At 43.6% G+C, this 17,656-nt stretch overlaps 1 protein-coding gene across 1 annotated transcript in view; it reads left to right on the forward strand.

Moving 5' to 3' along the window:
* Window positions 1-16,740, forward strand: part of LOC138301754 (collagen alpha-1(XIII) chain-like) — a 257,134-nt gene extending 240,394 nt beyond the window's left edge. The window contains exons 3-4 of the mRNA XM_069242265.1: window positions 15,872-15,916; window positions 16,703-16,740. Coding sequence (XP_069098366.1) covers window positions 15,872-15,916; window positions 16,703-16,740 — 83 coding nt within the window. The remainder of the gene's footprint in view (window positions 1-15,871; window positions 15,917-16,702) is intronic.
* Window positions 16,741-17,656: the final 916 nt, after the last annotated feature.

Below are 17,656 nucleotides of genomic sequence, written 5' to 3' on the forward strand. Positions count from 1 at the left end.
CACTCAAACCTCTCTCTATGCAGAGACTCCTTGCTCCTTTCCAGCTAAGGTGATCAAATGCAAGTTTGGACAGTTCAACTTTTTGGCCTGTGCCAGACATTTTTAGAGAGAGTTAAAGTGATAGACAAAGAGAAAAAAAAGTTTTCAGAACCTTTTGGAAAGACAGAAAAAACTTTTTAAACTTTGAAGAACTTTTTGAAAGTTTAGAAGTACTTTTCAGCACTTAGAAAAGAGTGAAAAGAGGAAATGCAAAACTTTTTGGCTATGTGTATATACACTGACCTTGTTTTGTATATTTTTCTCTTATGAAAAGTACCATGACAAGAGTGGTAAGTAGTCTCAAGCACTTATCCCACCACTGCACAACCAATGTAGGAGGCTGGACTGGCTTGTAGTGAGTACCAAGGGGTACTTGCACCTTGCACCAGGCCCAGTTATCCCTTATTAGTGTATAGGGTGTCTAGCAGCTTAGGCTGATAGATAATGGTAGCTTAGCAAAGCAGCTCAGGCTGAACTAGGAGACGTGTGAAGCTACTACCGTACCACTTAGTGTCATATGCACAATATCATAAGAAAACACAATACACAGTTATACTAAAAATAAAGGTACTTTATTTTTATGACAATATGCCAAAGTATCTTAGAGTGTACCCTCAGTGAGAGGATAGGAAATATACACAAGATATATATACACAATAGCAAAAATATGCAGTATAGTCTTAGAAAACAGTGCAAACAATGTATAGTTACAATAGGATGCAATGGGGAAACATAGGGATAGGGGCAACACAAACCATATACTCCAGAAGTGGAATGCGAACCACGAATGGACCCCAAACCTATGTGACCTTGTAGAGGGTCGCTGGGACTATTAGAAAATAGTGAGAGTTAGAAAAATAACCCTCCCCAAGACCCTGAAAAGTGAGTGCAAAGTGCACCAAAGTTCCCCTAAGGACAAAATAGTCGTGTTAGAGGGAGAATGCAAGGAAAACACAAATCAGCAATGCAACAACGATGGATTCCTGTCTGAAGGTACCTGTGGAGCAAGGGGACCAAGTCCAAAAGTCACAAGCAGCTCGGAGATGGGCAGATGCCCAAGAAATGCCAGCGGTTGGTGCAAAGAAGCTCTTACTAGGCTGAAGAACTGTGAATACTGCAGGAACGACAAGGGCTAGAGACTTCCCCTTTGGAGGATGGATCCCCCACGCCTTGGAGAGTCGTGCAGAAGTGTTTTCCCGCCGGATGGACGCCAACAAGCCTTGCTACACGCAAATCGTGCGTTTGGCGTTTTTGGACGCTGCTGGGGCCCAGGAGGGACCAGGAGGTCGCAAATTGGACCTGCAGAGAGAGGGGACGTCGAGCAAGACAAAGAGCCCTCACTGAAGCAGGTAGCACCCGGAGAAGTGCCAGAAACAGGCACTACGAGGATGCGTGAAACGGTGCTCGCCGAAGTTGCACAAAGGAGTCCCACGTCGCCGGAGACCAACTTAGAAAGTCGTGCAATGCAGGTTAGAGTGCCGTGGACCCAGGCTTGGCTGTGCACACAGGATTTCCGCCGGAAGTGCACAGGGGCCGGAGAAGCTTGCAAAGTCGCGGTTCCCAGCAATGCAGCCCAGCGAGGTGAGGCAAGGACTTACCTCCACCAAACTTGGGCTGAAGAGTCACTGGACTGTGGGGGTCACTTGGACGGTGTCGCTGGATTCGAGGGACCTCGCTCGTCGTGCTGAGAGGAGACCCAAGGGACCGGAGATGCAGCTTTTTGGTGCCTGCGGTTGCAGGGGGAAGATTCCGTCGACCCACGGGAGATTTCTTCGGAGCTTCTGGTGCAGAGAGGAGGCAGACTACCCCCACAGCATGCACAAGCAGGAAAACAGTTGAGAAGGCGGCAGGATCAGCGTTACAGAGTTGCAGTAGTCGTCTTTGCTACTATGTTGCAGGTTTGCAGGCTTCCAGCGCGGTCAGCGGTCGATTCCTTATCAGAAGGTGAAGAGGGAGATGCAGAGGAACTCGGCTGAGCTCATGCATTCGTTATCTGAAGTTTCCCCAGAGACAGAGACCCTAAATAGCCAGAAAAGAGGGTTTGGCTACCTAGGAGAGAGGAAAGGCTACTAACACCTGAAGGAGCCTATCACAAGGAGTCTCTGACGTCACCTGGTGGCACTGGCCACTCAGAGCAGTCGAGTGTGCTAGCAGCACCTCTGTTTCCAAGATGGCAGAGGTCTGGAGCACACTGGAGGAGCTCTGGACACCTCCCAGGGGAGGTGCAGGTCAGGGGAGTGGTCACTCCCCTTTCCTTTGTCCAGTTTCGCGCCAGAGCAGGGGCTAAGGGGTCCCTGAACCGGTGTAGACTGGCTTATGCAGAATTGGGCACCTCTGTGCCCAACAAAGCATTTCCAGAGGCTGGGGGAGGCTACTCCTCCCCTGCCTTCACACCATTTTCCAAAGGGAGAGGGTGTCACACCCTCTCTCAGAGGAAGTTCTTTGTTCTGCCATCCTGGGCCAGGCCTGGCTGGACCCCAGGAGGGCAGATGCCTGTCTGAGGGGTTGGCAGCAGCAGCAGCTGCAGTGAAACCCCAGGAAGGGCAGTTTGGCAGTACCAGGGTCTGTGCTACAGACCACTGGGATCATGGAATTGTACCAACAATGCCAGGATGGCATAGAGGGGGCAATTCCATGATCATAGACATGTTACATGGCCATATTCGGAGTTACCATGGTGAAGCTACATATAGGTAGTGACGTATATGTAGTGCACGCGTGTAATGGTGTCCCCGCACTCACAAAGTTCAGGGAATTGGCTCTGAACAATGTGGGGGCACCTTGGCTAGTGCCAGGGTGCCCTCACACTAAGTAACTTTGCACCTAACCTTTACCAGGTAAAGGTTAGACATATAGGTGACTTATAAGTTACTTAAGTGCAGTGTAAAATGGCTGTGAAATAACGTGGACGTTATTTCACTCAGGCTGCAGTGGCAGGCCTGTGTAAGAATTGTCAGAGCTCCCTATGGGTGGCAAAAGAAATGCTGCAGCCCATAGGGTTCTCCTGGAACCCCAATACCCTGGGTACCTCAGTACCATATACTAGGGAATTATAAGGGTGTTCCAGTAAGCCAATGTAAATTGGTAAAAAATGGTCACTAGCCTGTTAGTGACAATTTGAAAGTAATGAGAGAGCATAACCACTGAGGTTCTGGTTAGCAGAGCCTCAGTGAGACAGTTAGGCACCACACAGGGAACATATACATGCACACCTATGAGCACTGGGGCCCTGTGTGACAGGGTCCCAGTGACACATACATATAGGCCACAAACCTATGAGCACTGGGGTCCTGACTAGCAGGATCCCAGTGACACATAACAACCATACTGAAAACATGGTGTTTTCACTATGAGCACTGAGGCCTGGCTATCAGGATCCCAGTGAGACAGTGAAAACAGTGACAAACACCCTGACATACACTCACAAACAGGCCAAAAGTGGGGGTAACAAGGCTAGAAAGAGGCTACCTTCTCACAACTGGTAATGGCAAAGATTAGTAGAACCAGTCAAGCAAAACGATAGGAGGCAGGAAACCTTTTCCAAGAAATATAGGACAGTATTGGTTCCTGAAGTAGCATAGAGGGGAGACAACTGAACAAACATACTTTTGTGGAGTGCCTCATGAAAGAGAAAATACAAGGAGCCAGTCAGAGAGGTGATACACAAGCTATGCTCCACCGGAGAAACAAAGTCATAGTGGACAGGCTAGGAGAAATAAAGCCAACAAATAAAGAGCAAACAAATGAGAGTTACAAAACACAAAACTAATGGTAAGCAGTGGATGGAATGCATTCCTAGGGAAGCTTTCAGCATGTCTTTCAACCAGACAGCTGTGCTGGTAGGCTTTGACCTAAAAATAGGATGGTGACATCAAAATTATGAAGGTCAATACCCTAGAATGTTTTTGAAAATAAATGTGCTCAATCCAGAGTCAAAAACTCATCTAGTGCACAATTTCTAAAACTGGTTTACCATAGTCAAGTAACTTCATCATAAACATACGTTTTGTCACTGGATCTTTGACTTGTTAACTGTATGCAGCTGCTATACCACTTGGAGACACCAAAGTATACTATCATGCATTGTATCATGCATTGTAGATTTCCTCAGCACTCCTTAACATAATGGTACATTAAGAAAGTGTGTTTAGTAGGGCAACCCTTATCACAGGGCTATCTTGGAGTGTGGAATCCATACCATGAAATGTCCAGCAAATATAGGAGCAAGGTGCTGCAAGGGCACCCCTCTTCATTCTTGCACCTATCAGTATGGTATGTGCTATCTGTGTTGTGTGTTGATGAAAGAAGAGGGTGAAAAGGAGAGCTATGATCCATACCCACAATAGCAGAGAAAGCTTTCCCTCTTCCAAGTGAATACTTCTGTTGTTTCCTGCGGTAGGACGATTATGAGTGGCACAAGCATCAGTAAAGCCAGTAGGCCTCACCTTTTGGACCCATTGGTTTTGCATATGCAGTTAGGGGATATACAGATTGTGTGAGGGAAAGTACAGAAGGGTGAAAACAACACAACACAGTGCCCCAGTGTGTTTTCTAGGGGGAGCACAGGAGAGAGAGAACGACGTGGAGCACAGGGAGCAGGTGGAAGCACACATAGGAGAGAGCAACAAGAAGCACAGGGGTGCTCTCTGGGGTGAAGGTGTGAAACACACAAAGGAAAGGGCAACATAAAGGGCAGGGATGGAGATGGAAACAAAGGAGAGAACAATACAGAACACTGAAATTTGCAGGTAAAAGCACACAAGGGAAAGAGAAACATGGAGCATGACAACGTTTTATGGAGAAAGCACATGAAAGAGAAAGCAACACAGTGTTGGGGGCCATGGGGTGTTTTGAGGGGAGCTGACCTGGGAGAAAGCCTGAAGCAGCACAGGGGTCAGAAGTGTTTTATTTTGGAAACAGAGAGCAACACAAAGCATGGGTAGGTGGTCTGGGGGAAGCACATGAGAGAGAGAGCTGGAAAACACATTTACTGTCATTGAGTACTTAACCTAAAATAAAAATGTAGTTTCCTAAAAGTAAGTGATGGAAGGATATAAGTGAGTTAGTCAAAATAAGGTTAAAGAAACTATGCTCCTGTGGAGGTACACACACAGGATGGAAAATATGGGGCAAAGAAAGTCATTAAATAAGAAGCAAGAACATAAGAGTGATACTTCAGCTAATCAAAGGTAGGCAATGGCCAGGCTGAAAAGCCCACTGTAAGTTCTTGGTGAGTCCACAATAGGTTCTTTGCAACTACACAGTTTATGCTGTCTTGTAGGCAAGATCACACAAATCAGCTAGTCAAAAAGATGGCAAAGCGGGTATGCTTCTGGGGTGGGGCAAACACATGATGGACAAGATGGGACATGGAAAGCCACTGAATAAGCAAATAAGAGTGAGGGTAAAGACAACCGATGGTGAGCAATAGGCAGGATGTAAGCCCGCTAGAAGTTCTTGGTAAGCCACAGTAGGTCTTCAACCACCAGACGGCTTGCACATAAAATACATCATATTGTGTTACAAATATGGGGCATCACAACATAACAACAAAATACATATAATCTTTGCATAAGATGACAGTCTATCTACTGAACACTCACTGCCAATAAATGCAGTGTTCTGAAGGGTATACATTCAATTCCATCAGGACAAACTCAGAATTGCATTTTTCCTAGGTTGTTGAATCTGGTCAAATAAATCTGATATTGGTTATATCTGTTGTTTACAGACCTCAGAAATCGCAGAAGTACAACTTGTTGCTCCATGCAGAACAAGTCATTATTATGATATCAGAATATAGCACAATGTACCTCTGTTGCTCCCTATGGAAGGATAATTAGTCGCACAGGCAAAACATTTTTTAGCTCCCCCAAGAAAAATACAAAAGGCATTTGCAGCTGCCACACACAATAATGCAAAATGCTGCAGATTTCCAACTTGGTGGGACAGCAAAGAGCAGCGTGAACTCTAGTTTCAACTGAAAATAGCCAGGAAGAGATGAGGCTTACTCATAGCAAAAGAGGGGGATTATGTCTTCTGAACTCTGTAGTAGACCAACTGCTCCCTTCACTAGCACTTCTGGCCAAAATCATGTAAATATTGCCCTGAGTGTTAAAGTACTCTTATGTAGTTATTGGAATTGGACTGGGAAGGGCCCCCAGCTTTATCTATGGGAGAAGAAGAGGTATAGGCTTCTGTCAAATCAGACATTAGTTCTTTTCCTAGTTGCCTCAAGCAATCTTGAGAAGATCTACTCCCCCCTGTTTAAATTCCCTAACCTGTAAAAGTTAGAAGCACTTGCAAACAGGCAAAAATGCTATGATACCAGAGTAATTTAACTAGAAAGAATGAATGTCTTAATCTAGTTATCCAATTAAATTTAATAATTGCAGATCAACACCAAATGGCATATTATTTTGTAACCAATAGTTAGGACACAATATTTCTGGTAGGCAATAATGTTGCTGATGATAGTCTATGGTACAATTAAGATTCACCAAGTTATTGATGTTTTTAGGCAAGACTATCAGAGAGAATGTGACTCCCAAGTGGTCATTGGCTGGGGTAGGGACAGACCAATAGTGCGGTGAGGAGGCTTCCATTGTTAAACACCCACACTGATCTGTTTCTAAGCCCTTTCACTGTCAGATGACTGGCCCCTTCTTTTGAATCTCCCTTTCCAAATATTGTGCAGTTCTGGCGTTTTAGTCAATCATGAATGAGAAGTGAATAGGTATTAAAAAAAGCTTGAGGTGTTTCTCACATAAACCACCTTCCCAACTAAATGCACAATAATAAAAAAAGATGTACCTATAAAAACCTGTTCTACGCTGTCATGCAACTTCCATAACCCACATTACATCGTCCGGGGAGAAAAGAAGAAATAACGATGGGGTTACTTTTTTCCCTAAATGGATTCCTGTTTCTTTCTAAGAATGGCTATGAAATTTCAAAAGATTCTAATTGCTACTGAAGTTTCATAATAAATATTCAAGCACAGATCTTTTCAAATTAGCTAGTAATTACATTACATATCTTCCTCAAATTAATACAGCATAACACAATGTTTTCTTGGTCGTGGAGTACATTATCACTCAACAATCTGAAGTTGTCTTCCGCTTAGCGCTATGGAGCCAGGCTTGAAGAATTCTCGTCAGAGCAGCACCGACTTCTGGCCGCATATCTTACAGGGGTGGATGGCAGGTAAAAGATAGACAGTAGTGAAAGCAGAGCAGTGGGGGTTCTATTTATGATTGATATCCTTGTCTATTTTAGGTATGTTCTTTGTCTGGATTAATGTAGAAGGTCAATTTCAAAGTTATTTTTGTAAAACTATCTCCCACTACTGAAGTTTACAAAACATGGATGAATATGGTGAGCAGATAATTTGCCGGAGGTGTGCAGTAAGAGGATAGAGTTACACAAAACAGAGCACTCCTTTTTATGGTCATGTTGTGTCGTGTCAGAGTTTTTGCTCTAAATGTTGCATTTATCACCTGGGTTAATATTATGCTATTGGCTCCTATTAAATATTCATTGATATTCAACATAAAGGCAAGGTACAGTACAAAAAAACATTGGCAACACCAATAGGTCTCTTCTACCAGAGCTACTAGCTTCGTTAATTTTGTATGGCCATTTTGTGCAGCACAGTGGAAAGCCGAGAAAAGCAGCCAGTGCTGGCTGTGTCACATCACCTTTTTAGGGTCGAGCCTGCGTTGCATGCGCTCGCACATGCTTTCACAGCGAGACTCTTTTGTATTTAGAAAAGGGCTCGGAGCCCTGTCAACTTCACGTCAGTGTTTTTTATTGGTTGGTGGGCTTCCCTAATAAAATCTGCTTGCTTTCATTAGTCGAAGGCACGCATATGTCATGCCTTTTCTGGTGGCTAGCCCTCCTCCAGCGCAGCGACCAAGTACAGAAAACATGCGAGAATTTTTTTTCTCTAATTTACGAGCCCGATCTTGCTTGGCAGAAGTCGAGCGCTTTACATACTTGATTTCACTTTTTCGGTTTATGTACATAAATGCACTTTTGCCCGATAGGTGAAAAGTCGGGTTAGGAGTTTACATCGCGATCAGCTCTAACATGAGCAAACGCGAGACCCGATGCATTGTAAATGCTTGTTTGTATTGCGTGCCAGAGACAAGGAGGTGTGGAGGGGCTTGGAGCAGGCAGATGAACACAAAACCACTCATGGAGTGCATCAACAAAAAGAAAAATGTAGCTCCTACAACGCAAGCAGTAAAAGAATGCAAGTGCTTTGGCCAGTCTCTAGCAGAGTGTCAAAACACATGAAGAGGACATGAAGACTGCAGGGGTTAACAAATCAGAAGCAAGCAAATGAGAGTGACAACTAAGAAAACCATTAGTAAGCAATGGGTGGGCGCAAAGACCACTGTAAACGAACAAGGGGGGTCATTCTGACCCTGGCGGCCGGTGACCGCCAGGGTCACCGACCACGGGAGCACCGCCAACAGGCTGGCGGTGCTCCTGAGGGCATTCTGACCGCGGCGGTTCAGCCGCGGTCAGAAAGGGTAAACCGGCGGTCTCCCGCCGGTTTACCACTGCCCTACAGAATCCTCCATGGCTGCGGAGCGCGCTCCGCAGCCATGGGGATTCTGACACCCCCTACCGCCATCCTGTTCCTGGCGGGTCTCCCGCCAGGAACAGGATGGCGGTAGGGGGTGCCGCGGGGCCCCTGGGGGCCCCTGCAGTGCCCATGCCCATGGCATGGGCACTGCAGGGGCCCCCGTAAGAGGGCCCCGCAAAGTATTTCAGTGTCTGCAAAGCAGACACTGAAATACGCGACGGGTGCAACTGCACCTGTCGCACCCCTGCAACTACGCCGGCTCAATTCTGAGCCGGCGTCCTCGTTGCAGGGGCATTTCCTCTGGGCCGGCGGGCGCTCTTTTGGAGAGCGCCCGCCGGCCCAGAGGAAATGTCTGAATGGCCGCCGCGGTCTTCTGACCGCGGTGCGGTCATTTGGCGGCGGTACCTTGGCGGACGGCCTCCGCCGTCCGCCAAGGTCATAATCAGGGCCAAAGTGTCTCAAGCGACAGCGCATACGCTATCTCAGGTGAGAAAAAAGGGAAATATCAGTACCATAAAATACATTTGGGGAAATATGTGTAAAATATGAACACACATTTCTTAAAAAACTAAAATAAATAATATCTACTGCTTGTCTTTACAAATTCGTTGTTTACTATACTGATTCCGTATTATTATGCACAATAATTGAATGTAGAAAAAAGCCATTCCATGAGAAGGGAATATAGGCAAGTGGTGAAGGAAATGGATAATATAGGAAATGTAGAAGGATGAAGGGTGTTCACATTCCTTATTAAGGTTTCAAAAAGTGAGACACATTTTGTTTGTTAATGTTTATCTTGGTCTCCACTTTTAAGGTCAATGATTATCTGGTTCACCATGAGGATATTTAGTGGTCCAGGAATGGTACCTTTGGAATAGTACCTGTGTAGGGAAGTACAATCTTTCTTGGGATGTTACCCCCAATTTCTATCTGTTTTTCAGTATGTTTTGCCTGTCTCACTGGGATCCTGCTGGTCAGGACCCCAGTGCTCATAGTTTGTGGCCTAATGTGTGTGTTGTCAGTAGTGCTTAACTGTGTCACTGAAGTTCTGCTCACCAGAACTTCGGTGCTTATGCTCTCTCTGCTTCCAAATTAGTCACTATAGTTTAGTGACTTCATATTCCAATTCCATTTGGCACACTGGACCCCCCTTATACGTCCCTAGTATGTGGTACCTAAGGACCCAGAGCATTGGGGTTCCAGGAGAGCCTTATGGGCTACAGCATTTCTTTTGCCACCCATAAGGAGCTCAGACAAATCCTTCTTCAGGACTGCCACTGCAGCCTGCGTGAAATAGTGCACACACTATTTCACAGCCGTTTTCACTGCACTTAAGTAACTTATAAGTCACCTATATGTCTAACCTTCATTTACTGAAGGCTAGGTGCAAAGTTACTAAGTGTGAGGGCACCCTTGCACTAGCAAAGGTGCCACCACCCTGCCCATGGCCAACTACCCGGACTTCATGAATGCGGGGATACCATTATACCTTTGTACTACATATAGGTCAATACCTATATGTAGCTTCAAAATGGTAACTCCGAATATGGCCATGTAAGGTGTCTAAGATCATAGAATTAACCCACCATGCCACATCAGTTATTGAGGGGCCAATCCCATGCATCCTGGGGGCTCCATCATGGACCCCCAGCACTGCCAAACCATCTCTCTGAGGCTTGCACTCAGCTACAGCTGCTGCAACCTCACAGACAGGGGTCTGACCTCCTGGGCTGAGCAGCTCAGGCCTAGGAAGGCAGAACAAAGCATTTCCTTTGGGAGGAGGGTGTTACACCCTCTCCCTTTGGAAATAGGTGTGACAGGCTTGGGATGGTGCCCTCATTTCATAAGCCAGTCTATACCGGTTTAGGGACCCCCAGTCCCTGCTCTGGCATGAAACTGGACAAAGGAAACGAGAGTGACCACTTCCCTGTCCATCACCACCCCAGGGGTGATGCCCAGAGCTCCTCCACTGTGTTCCTGGCATTAGCCATCTTGTTTTCCAAGATTTGGAGACACTCTGGAGATCTCTGAGTGGCCAGTGCCAGCAGGTGACGTCAGAGAGCCTCTCAGGGCTATTTAGGGTCTTTCCTGTGGGTTGCTCATGCAGATTCAGCTTCCAAGTTTCCTCCAGGAATCTTCTGCATCCTCTGCTTCAGCTTCTGACCATCCAATCAACCGCAGACTGCTCCAGGAACCGCTATAACTGCAACAAAGTATCCAGCAAGACTACTGTGGCCCTGCAACTTCAGTGCCAGCCAGCAACTGCAACAGTATCCAAGGTGTGCATCCTCTAAGGACTCCCTGCCTTCATCCTGCACTAGAAGACCCAAAGGAATCTCCAGTGGAGTGACAGAGTCACTTTCCTGTCCTGCAGGCACCTTCTAAGATGACAGCCGGTTCTCTGGGACTCCTCTCCTGACGACGAGCGTGCTCCCTGGAGCACAGGTGGTGGACCCATCCGACCCAGACTGTCCTAAGGTCCAAATTTGGAGGAGGTAAGAGCTTGCCTTCCCGGTTTGCGACAGTACCCCTGTGCACTGCGTGATCTCTAGCTCCTAGGGCTTCTGTGCACTTCTTCCAAGAATCCTTTGTGCGCAGTGTAGCCCAGTTCCCCAGCACTCTATTCTGCGACACACAACTCACTGAGTTGTTATCCAGCAGCGTGGGACCTTCTTTTGTTGTGCTTCACCAACTGCAATTTGCACCTTCTTTGTCCCCGTGTCCTGGGAATCCCGTGGGTGCTGCCTGGTCATCTGTGGGCTCTCTCCAGTGTTGGGAGCCCCCTCTGCCTCCTCAGTCTTATGTTAAGGCCCCCAGGTCCCTCCTGGGTCCAGGCAGCGCCATTTTGACGCAAAACGCGACCTTGCTTGAACCAAGGCTTGTTGGACAAATCCAGCGATGCAAACACCCTCCATCCAACATCTCAACTTGGGACATCTGCACCACGCAGGAACCCACAGCCATCTTCTTTGGTGCCCTTCTGCAGACTTCTTCTAACCTGAGAACTATCTTCTAGGTTGGCAGGGGCTCCTGTCCTTCTGGAATCTTCTGAGACTTCTGGACTTGGTCTCCTCTCTTCATAGGTCTTCATGTCCAGGAATCCACCATTTGTTGCTTGCATTCTTGCTTGGTTCTTGCAATAACTCTTATGACGACTTGTAGTGTGTCCTGAGGAAACTTGCAGTACTTTACTCCTACTTTCCTGGGCTCTGGGGGTGGTATTTTACTTACCTTTGGTGTTTTCTTACACTCCCAGCACCCCTCTACACACTACACTTGCCTAGGGGGGAATTCTTGATTCGCATTCCACTTTCTTAGTGTATGGTTTGTGTTGCCCCTGGGCCTATTGCATTCTATTGTATTTTCTACTGTTTGCAATATTCTATGATTATTTACTTACCTGATTTTGGTCTTTAGTGTATATATTGTGTATAACACTTACCTCCTGAAGGAGTATTGCCTCTAAGATATTTTTGTCCTTGTGTCACTAAAATAAAGTACCTTTCTTTTTGGTAACACTGAGTATTGTCTTTTATTATGTATAAGTACTGTGTAACTATAGCAGTATTGCAGGAGTTTTGCATGTCTCCTAGTTAAGCCTAAGCTGCTCTGCTACAGCTACCTCTAGACAGACGAAGCTGCTAGAACACTGACTACATTTCACTAATAAGGGAAAACTGGACCTGGTATAAAGTGTAAGTACCTAGGGTACCCGCTACAAACCAGGCCAGCCTCCTATAACATGCAATTTGCATTCTTACATCTCTCACAATATTATATTAAATATGAGGACTGCACCGACTCCTCTGCAGGCAGCTGAAAAGCCTTAATCACATCAGCACAGTAAAACACTTGAGATTGATTGAAGATGCTTAATAAACAAGTTAGAGTTTTATTAGCCCAAATTCATATTTATTCTCCAGGTACTACGTCATTCAGTGCAACTGCTTGATAATTTCAGTGAATTTGGCTCTTCACAGCCTTAAAAAAATTATTTGTTTATTAAATTAAATGTACAGAGCAGAATGGGCTCGGTCCACCTCATATCGCACCACGGGACCCATCTTGTTCTCAGATCCATTTCAAATCGCCCCTGTCTCCCACGATGGACACATCCTGCTAGGGCTCTGTTTTAGGCTTCTAAACTATTATAGACAGAAACTGAGCCTTATTTTCAGCCATCTGGGTATGGTGTGAAGGCTCCAAGGCTGATGAAGGCATCCCTTCAAAAAAAGTGCAGACCACTTGGGACGAGTAAGTGCAAGCGAATGGTAGCAAGTTACCATAATGAAATGCTAATTTTCAAATTATAAACGTAAACACAGTCGAAACAAACAGTCATTAACAAATTGTTGACAGCACCAATACAGTGTTGTGGAGACTTAAGACAAAACCACAAAACAACAGGCTCAAAAACCTATAGCTGGGAATTGACTTTGCCCCTTCAATGAGAATGCACCAGTAAGAGAAACTGAGAAAAGATCTTAGATATATGGTCAGCCACAAAAGTAAAATAAAACAGCAGAAAAGGACATAGAAGGCAAATAATGTTGGTGGTATTTGTAAAGGAGATTTGGAATACTGTATGCACTGGTAATAAGTGAAAAATTTAAGGGACATTGTTTTTTTAGAAATTGCTACTCTTTCGTAGCAGTAGCCACTGTGTGACTTTCAATCCACTCAGTCGCTTTTCATCTCAAAGGTGACATCTTGTCTGGCAGCTGCAGGAGCAACTAGGTCACCTACACCGACACTGGCAAAATGTGAGCCGTATTGTAATTTGAAAAACATTTACTAAATGTCAAAAAGTGCAAAAAAAGCATAGTGGGTTTGTAGAATATAGATACAAGGTATTGTCTAAACCAGTATTAGCTGATTAGAGAGTGTAGATTGGCTAGATTGTTTAGGCACAATTTTTTTCCCAGCTGTATTGTAGCTGTTTCCTATTAACTGTATTTTCCAAAATGTAAGACTAACTCCAGATTTGAAGTTGCGCTCTCACCTCGATTGGAGGTTTATAGCGCAATAACAGATGCAGGAGCGTCACACGTTGCAGAATTATGGGGATGTACTAATCAGGTATCTTTAGTCCCACCTGATAGTCTAAAGTATACACAATTCAAACATGAAGATGCTACTAACGGTTTTGTAGCTATAATGGAGGTTATTGGCCTCACCTCATTTTACTCAATGCATCACATTACCTGGAATTAAAGGTACAACATTTACATAACACAATGGCCCTAAAACCTTTACACCTTTTGTAGAGAATTTGGATTATTCTCATAGAAATCATGTATAGTCTCCAAGTGACAGGATAAATATGATGTTCAAAACCTCCCATGATTTTCCAATTCTGAATAAAGGTTTACACCTATTTGCTTGCTCCATTTTCAGTCTTAAATACTCAGATTAGTAAATCTCCAATCCAGCAGATCAAATATGCAATGGGTATACATTGACATCAATACAATGTTATATGCCAGTGGAGGCATAATGCAGAGAGGGTACTGTCTTGATTGGGCAAGCCCTCTTTTTTAGTGATCTCTGTATGCAAAGTTTAGATAGGGGAGTCTACTCCATACCACTCACAGCAAACACTGGCGTAGTGATAATAGTGAATGTTGTAGTTGTGAGGGTCAGACAGTGTAGTGCTTTTAAAGGAGTTAGAACGTTCACTGGTTGACACCCTGTTTAAAGCAATATCACATTGTTATTGTAAATGTAGGGATGAATGTATGTATAATTACATATGATGATGGTTACAATATCATTTTGGCAGCTATGTGTTGAAAGGTTAGATATGTTGAAAAAATATTTTCTACAATAATGCATCAACCCCATTTGCTCTATACTCACTCATATTCTAGATGTTACTCGGCTTAACCAAATACACTTCTCTGATGACCTACATTTGTAATCCCCAGATTTTTTCTAATCTGAGTGCAATGACTCACATTACTTTGTTTTGCTTTGATAAACGTTTTCTGTTGGCCTTTTATATGCATAAAAATAATTCATCAGGAAGCTATACAGTAGTCACCATAATATAGCTACAGAAATGAAGACCTCTGTGTCTTTATCTCCATACAATTAAGCAATTTCCTTCAGTTACAGTAAATCGATGTTTAAGGATGCATGCGATCTTTCCCCAAAAGGCTACAATGTTTGCATCTATTCCGCCCCATATCTCCTGATGTTCTTGGAGGCATGTTCTTTCCTCGCATGTGGATGCTTCAAGCAGTCTACGTTCTTCGAACCCACAGACTCAAATTAATTTCAGTGAATGCTCTTCCAAAATTTTATCTACAAATAAGGGGTTTATTCTGTTTGTTTTGAAGCAAAAGTTGTAATTTGAAATACAGACGTGTATGGTGTGATGTTTCTAGTGCTCTCTGCGTTTTGCAAAAATCCACTGTTATCGTCTGCGTGATTTCCTTCAAAGCCCTGGAATCTAATTATGAGCCTATTGTTTCAATTTAAAATCATTCACACTCCTTACAAAAATCAAGTTTAACAGAGTCGCAATTCATAGAGGGTGTAATTTAGACAGTTATATCCTCACCATGATAAAAACTTCCCAGGAGAGAAAAAACATTGCCAACAGCTTGGTCACTGGAAACTGTCCGAAATCCAGAATGCTAACACAATAGGAAAGTTAGCATTTTCCGAAATAATACCAATTACTGTTAAAATAATACAGGACATATAATTTAGGCTACTTAATTTTATAAATGGCTTGTTCACAATGTAAGACATATGTTCTTTAAATGCGGTTTTAATGCTTTCTTTTCATTAGTTTTTAGATTTATGAAGTTTGTAATACACACGAGTGCTTGTGTTTGTGTACAGTAGCCTCTGTAGCACTTTGAACAACGAATAACCTCAGTACTAACAGTGCCTTGGACCTTGGACCAACTCCAGCTCTAATCATTTCCATGATAGCACATTATTCTCTCTCTCGGGAACAGCCCAGAGGCAGAATGAAAGGTTTACAATAAATGAAGCTAGTAAAATCACGCTTTTCTGTTGTTTATATGTTTGGAAAAGTAGGTAGCTACTAAAGTAGAGGAAAGGCATTGAAAGGCAGGGACTAGAGAAAGCTGAACACAGAGCCACCAAAAACAAATACCTTGTGGCAAACCAGCATGGTATCTGCTCTTTAATACTCCTATAAATTGTGACTATAGTTAGTTTTTGGATTAACAACTGGATTTTTTTGTCTTTAACTAGGCCCACCTGGAGCAAAGGGCAAGAGAGGACACAATGGAGAACAAGGTATGTTTATGATAAGGCTTATGACATACGTTTTTTGTGATGTGTTTTCCACTATGTAAGCATTCAGAATATGTGAAACAGACAGGGGTAAACGTGGATTGCTGCTCCTAATATTTAAATCTTTATTCAGAGAATCAAGATTTTCTTAGTTGAAATACACTTATTCAAATGTAAAAGTCTACTTGCATGTGGAAAATTTCCCTTTGAGGAAGGAGGAGCAATGGGATGGGACAATCTTTTGGGAACACCGACAAAGACGGAACTTTATCACAGTCACAAATATTTTGAAGCTACTTCCCCAGCCGGCAAATATCTGAAATATAAGAGAGCACATTTGTATAGAGAGTGGGAGAGTGGAAGGGATCACCCTCATTTTAAGTAAGTACACTACTTCCCTAATACTAACCAAGCTAATTTTGTGTGCTAGAAAATCCACCTGCTATAGAATTAGGATATCCAGGTGCAGGAAATCTTCATATAGTGTAGATTGCCAAGCTATACGCCTGGCTAACAAAATAAGCTTTGTGAATCACTCAAACATCACAGACATGAGGCGAGAGTAAACTGCTTTCTACTCACCATTTCATTGTGAGTTGAATCCCTCTTGCACTTCTACGGGGACGTGTTAGTGAGTGTTTGCTATGTTAGTAGTACCAACAGAATCCATCAAGTCACCTTGTTGTCAGACATAATACTTGCATGCAGACTCCAGAAGAAGGAAATGGCCCTAGGTAAAACTTGTGCTTATAGTTACTTCAGATGTCTCCTTTCTATGTATTTACACAGCTTCACATGGGAATATAGAAAAATCTCTTTCAACCTGAAAATGGAGGTGAATCTTATTATCTACCCAACACATACGAAATAATGTAGGCTACATTTTTGCATGGTACTAAACATTTACGATATATCAAATCTTTAACTGGTTGGCTTACTTATTACCATTACAAATAATATTGAACAAAATGTGACCACCAAAAAATCGTTCGGAGTCATGAACAGCCACAGGCTGTGTATCACTACTGCCACAATATCAGAATATAAAGCTCTAATGTGGCTTGAATAACATCCATCCATCACCGTCCTCATCACGGTTCAACTACTTACAGAGAGTAGGATCAAACACAAAGATTTGCAGGGCACCATTTTATTGTCAATTCCCTCCATTTGTATGGACAGACTCCACTTGTATAGAAAAATGCACAAAACATTGGACTTCACTCCACTTAATTTGATGTAATAGATTAAAAAACTTTTGGTCGACAATGAGGCACCAATTTGTATTTATTTATTTTTTTGGAACTTTTCTAAGGTACAGGCAGGCTAGAGGGCGTTGTACTGTAGTATGAAACGTGATACATCAATTACAATACGTGCAGAATAAACCATGAAACATAAGGCAATTGTTTTTTTAAAAGGAAGCAGTGAAAATCTAAAGACAGTATAGCAATATTAATAATATGACGCCATTTGGTGTGTGTCCTGCTACCACTTCTCTGTCATTTATCGATAGAAAAGTATTGAGATCTGCTGACAATGGCCTATTCCTCATTCCTAAACTGAAAATTTGTTACAGCATTCACAGATTTGTGTCAGTGATTGGGGACCAATTTCAGAATGTTCGCCACATGAATCTTAGGTAGGAAAACAATTTACACATATTTAGAACGAATTTGAAGACATTCCTTCTATGGAACATTGGAGTAGGTTTCTTAACAAACTGAGTGCTTGGATACTAGT

This window comes from Pleurodeles waltl, chromosome 6 (assembly GCF_031143425.1).
Source record: "Pleurodeles waltl isolate 20211129_DDA chromosome 6, aPleWal1.hap1.20221129, whole genome shotgun sequence".
Classification (NCBI taxonomy): Eukaryota; Metazoa; Chordata; class Amphibia; order Caudata; family Salamandridae; genus Pleurodeles; species Pleurodeles waltl.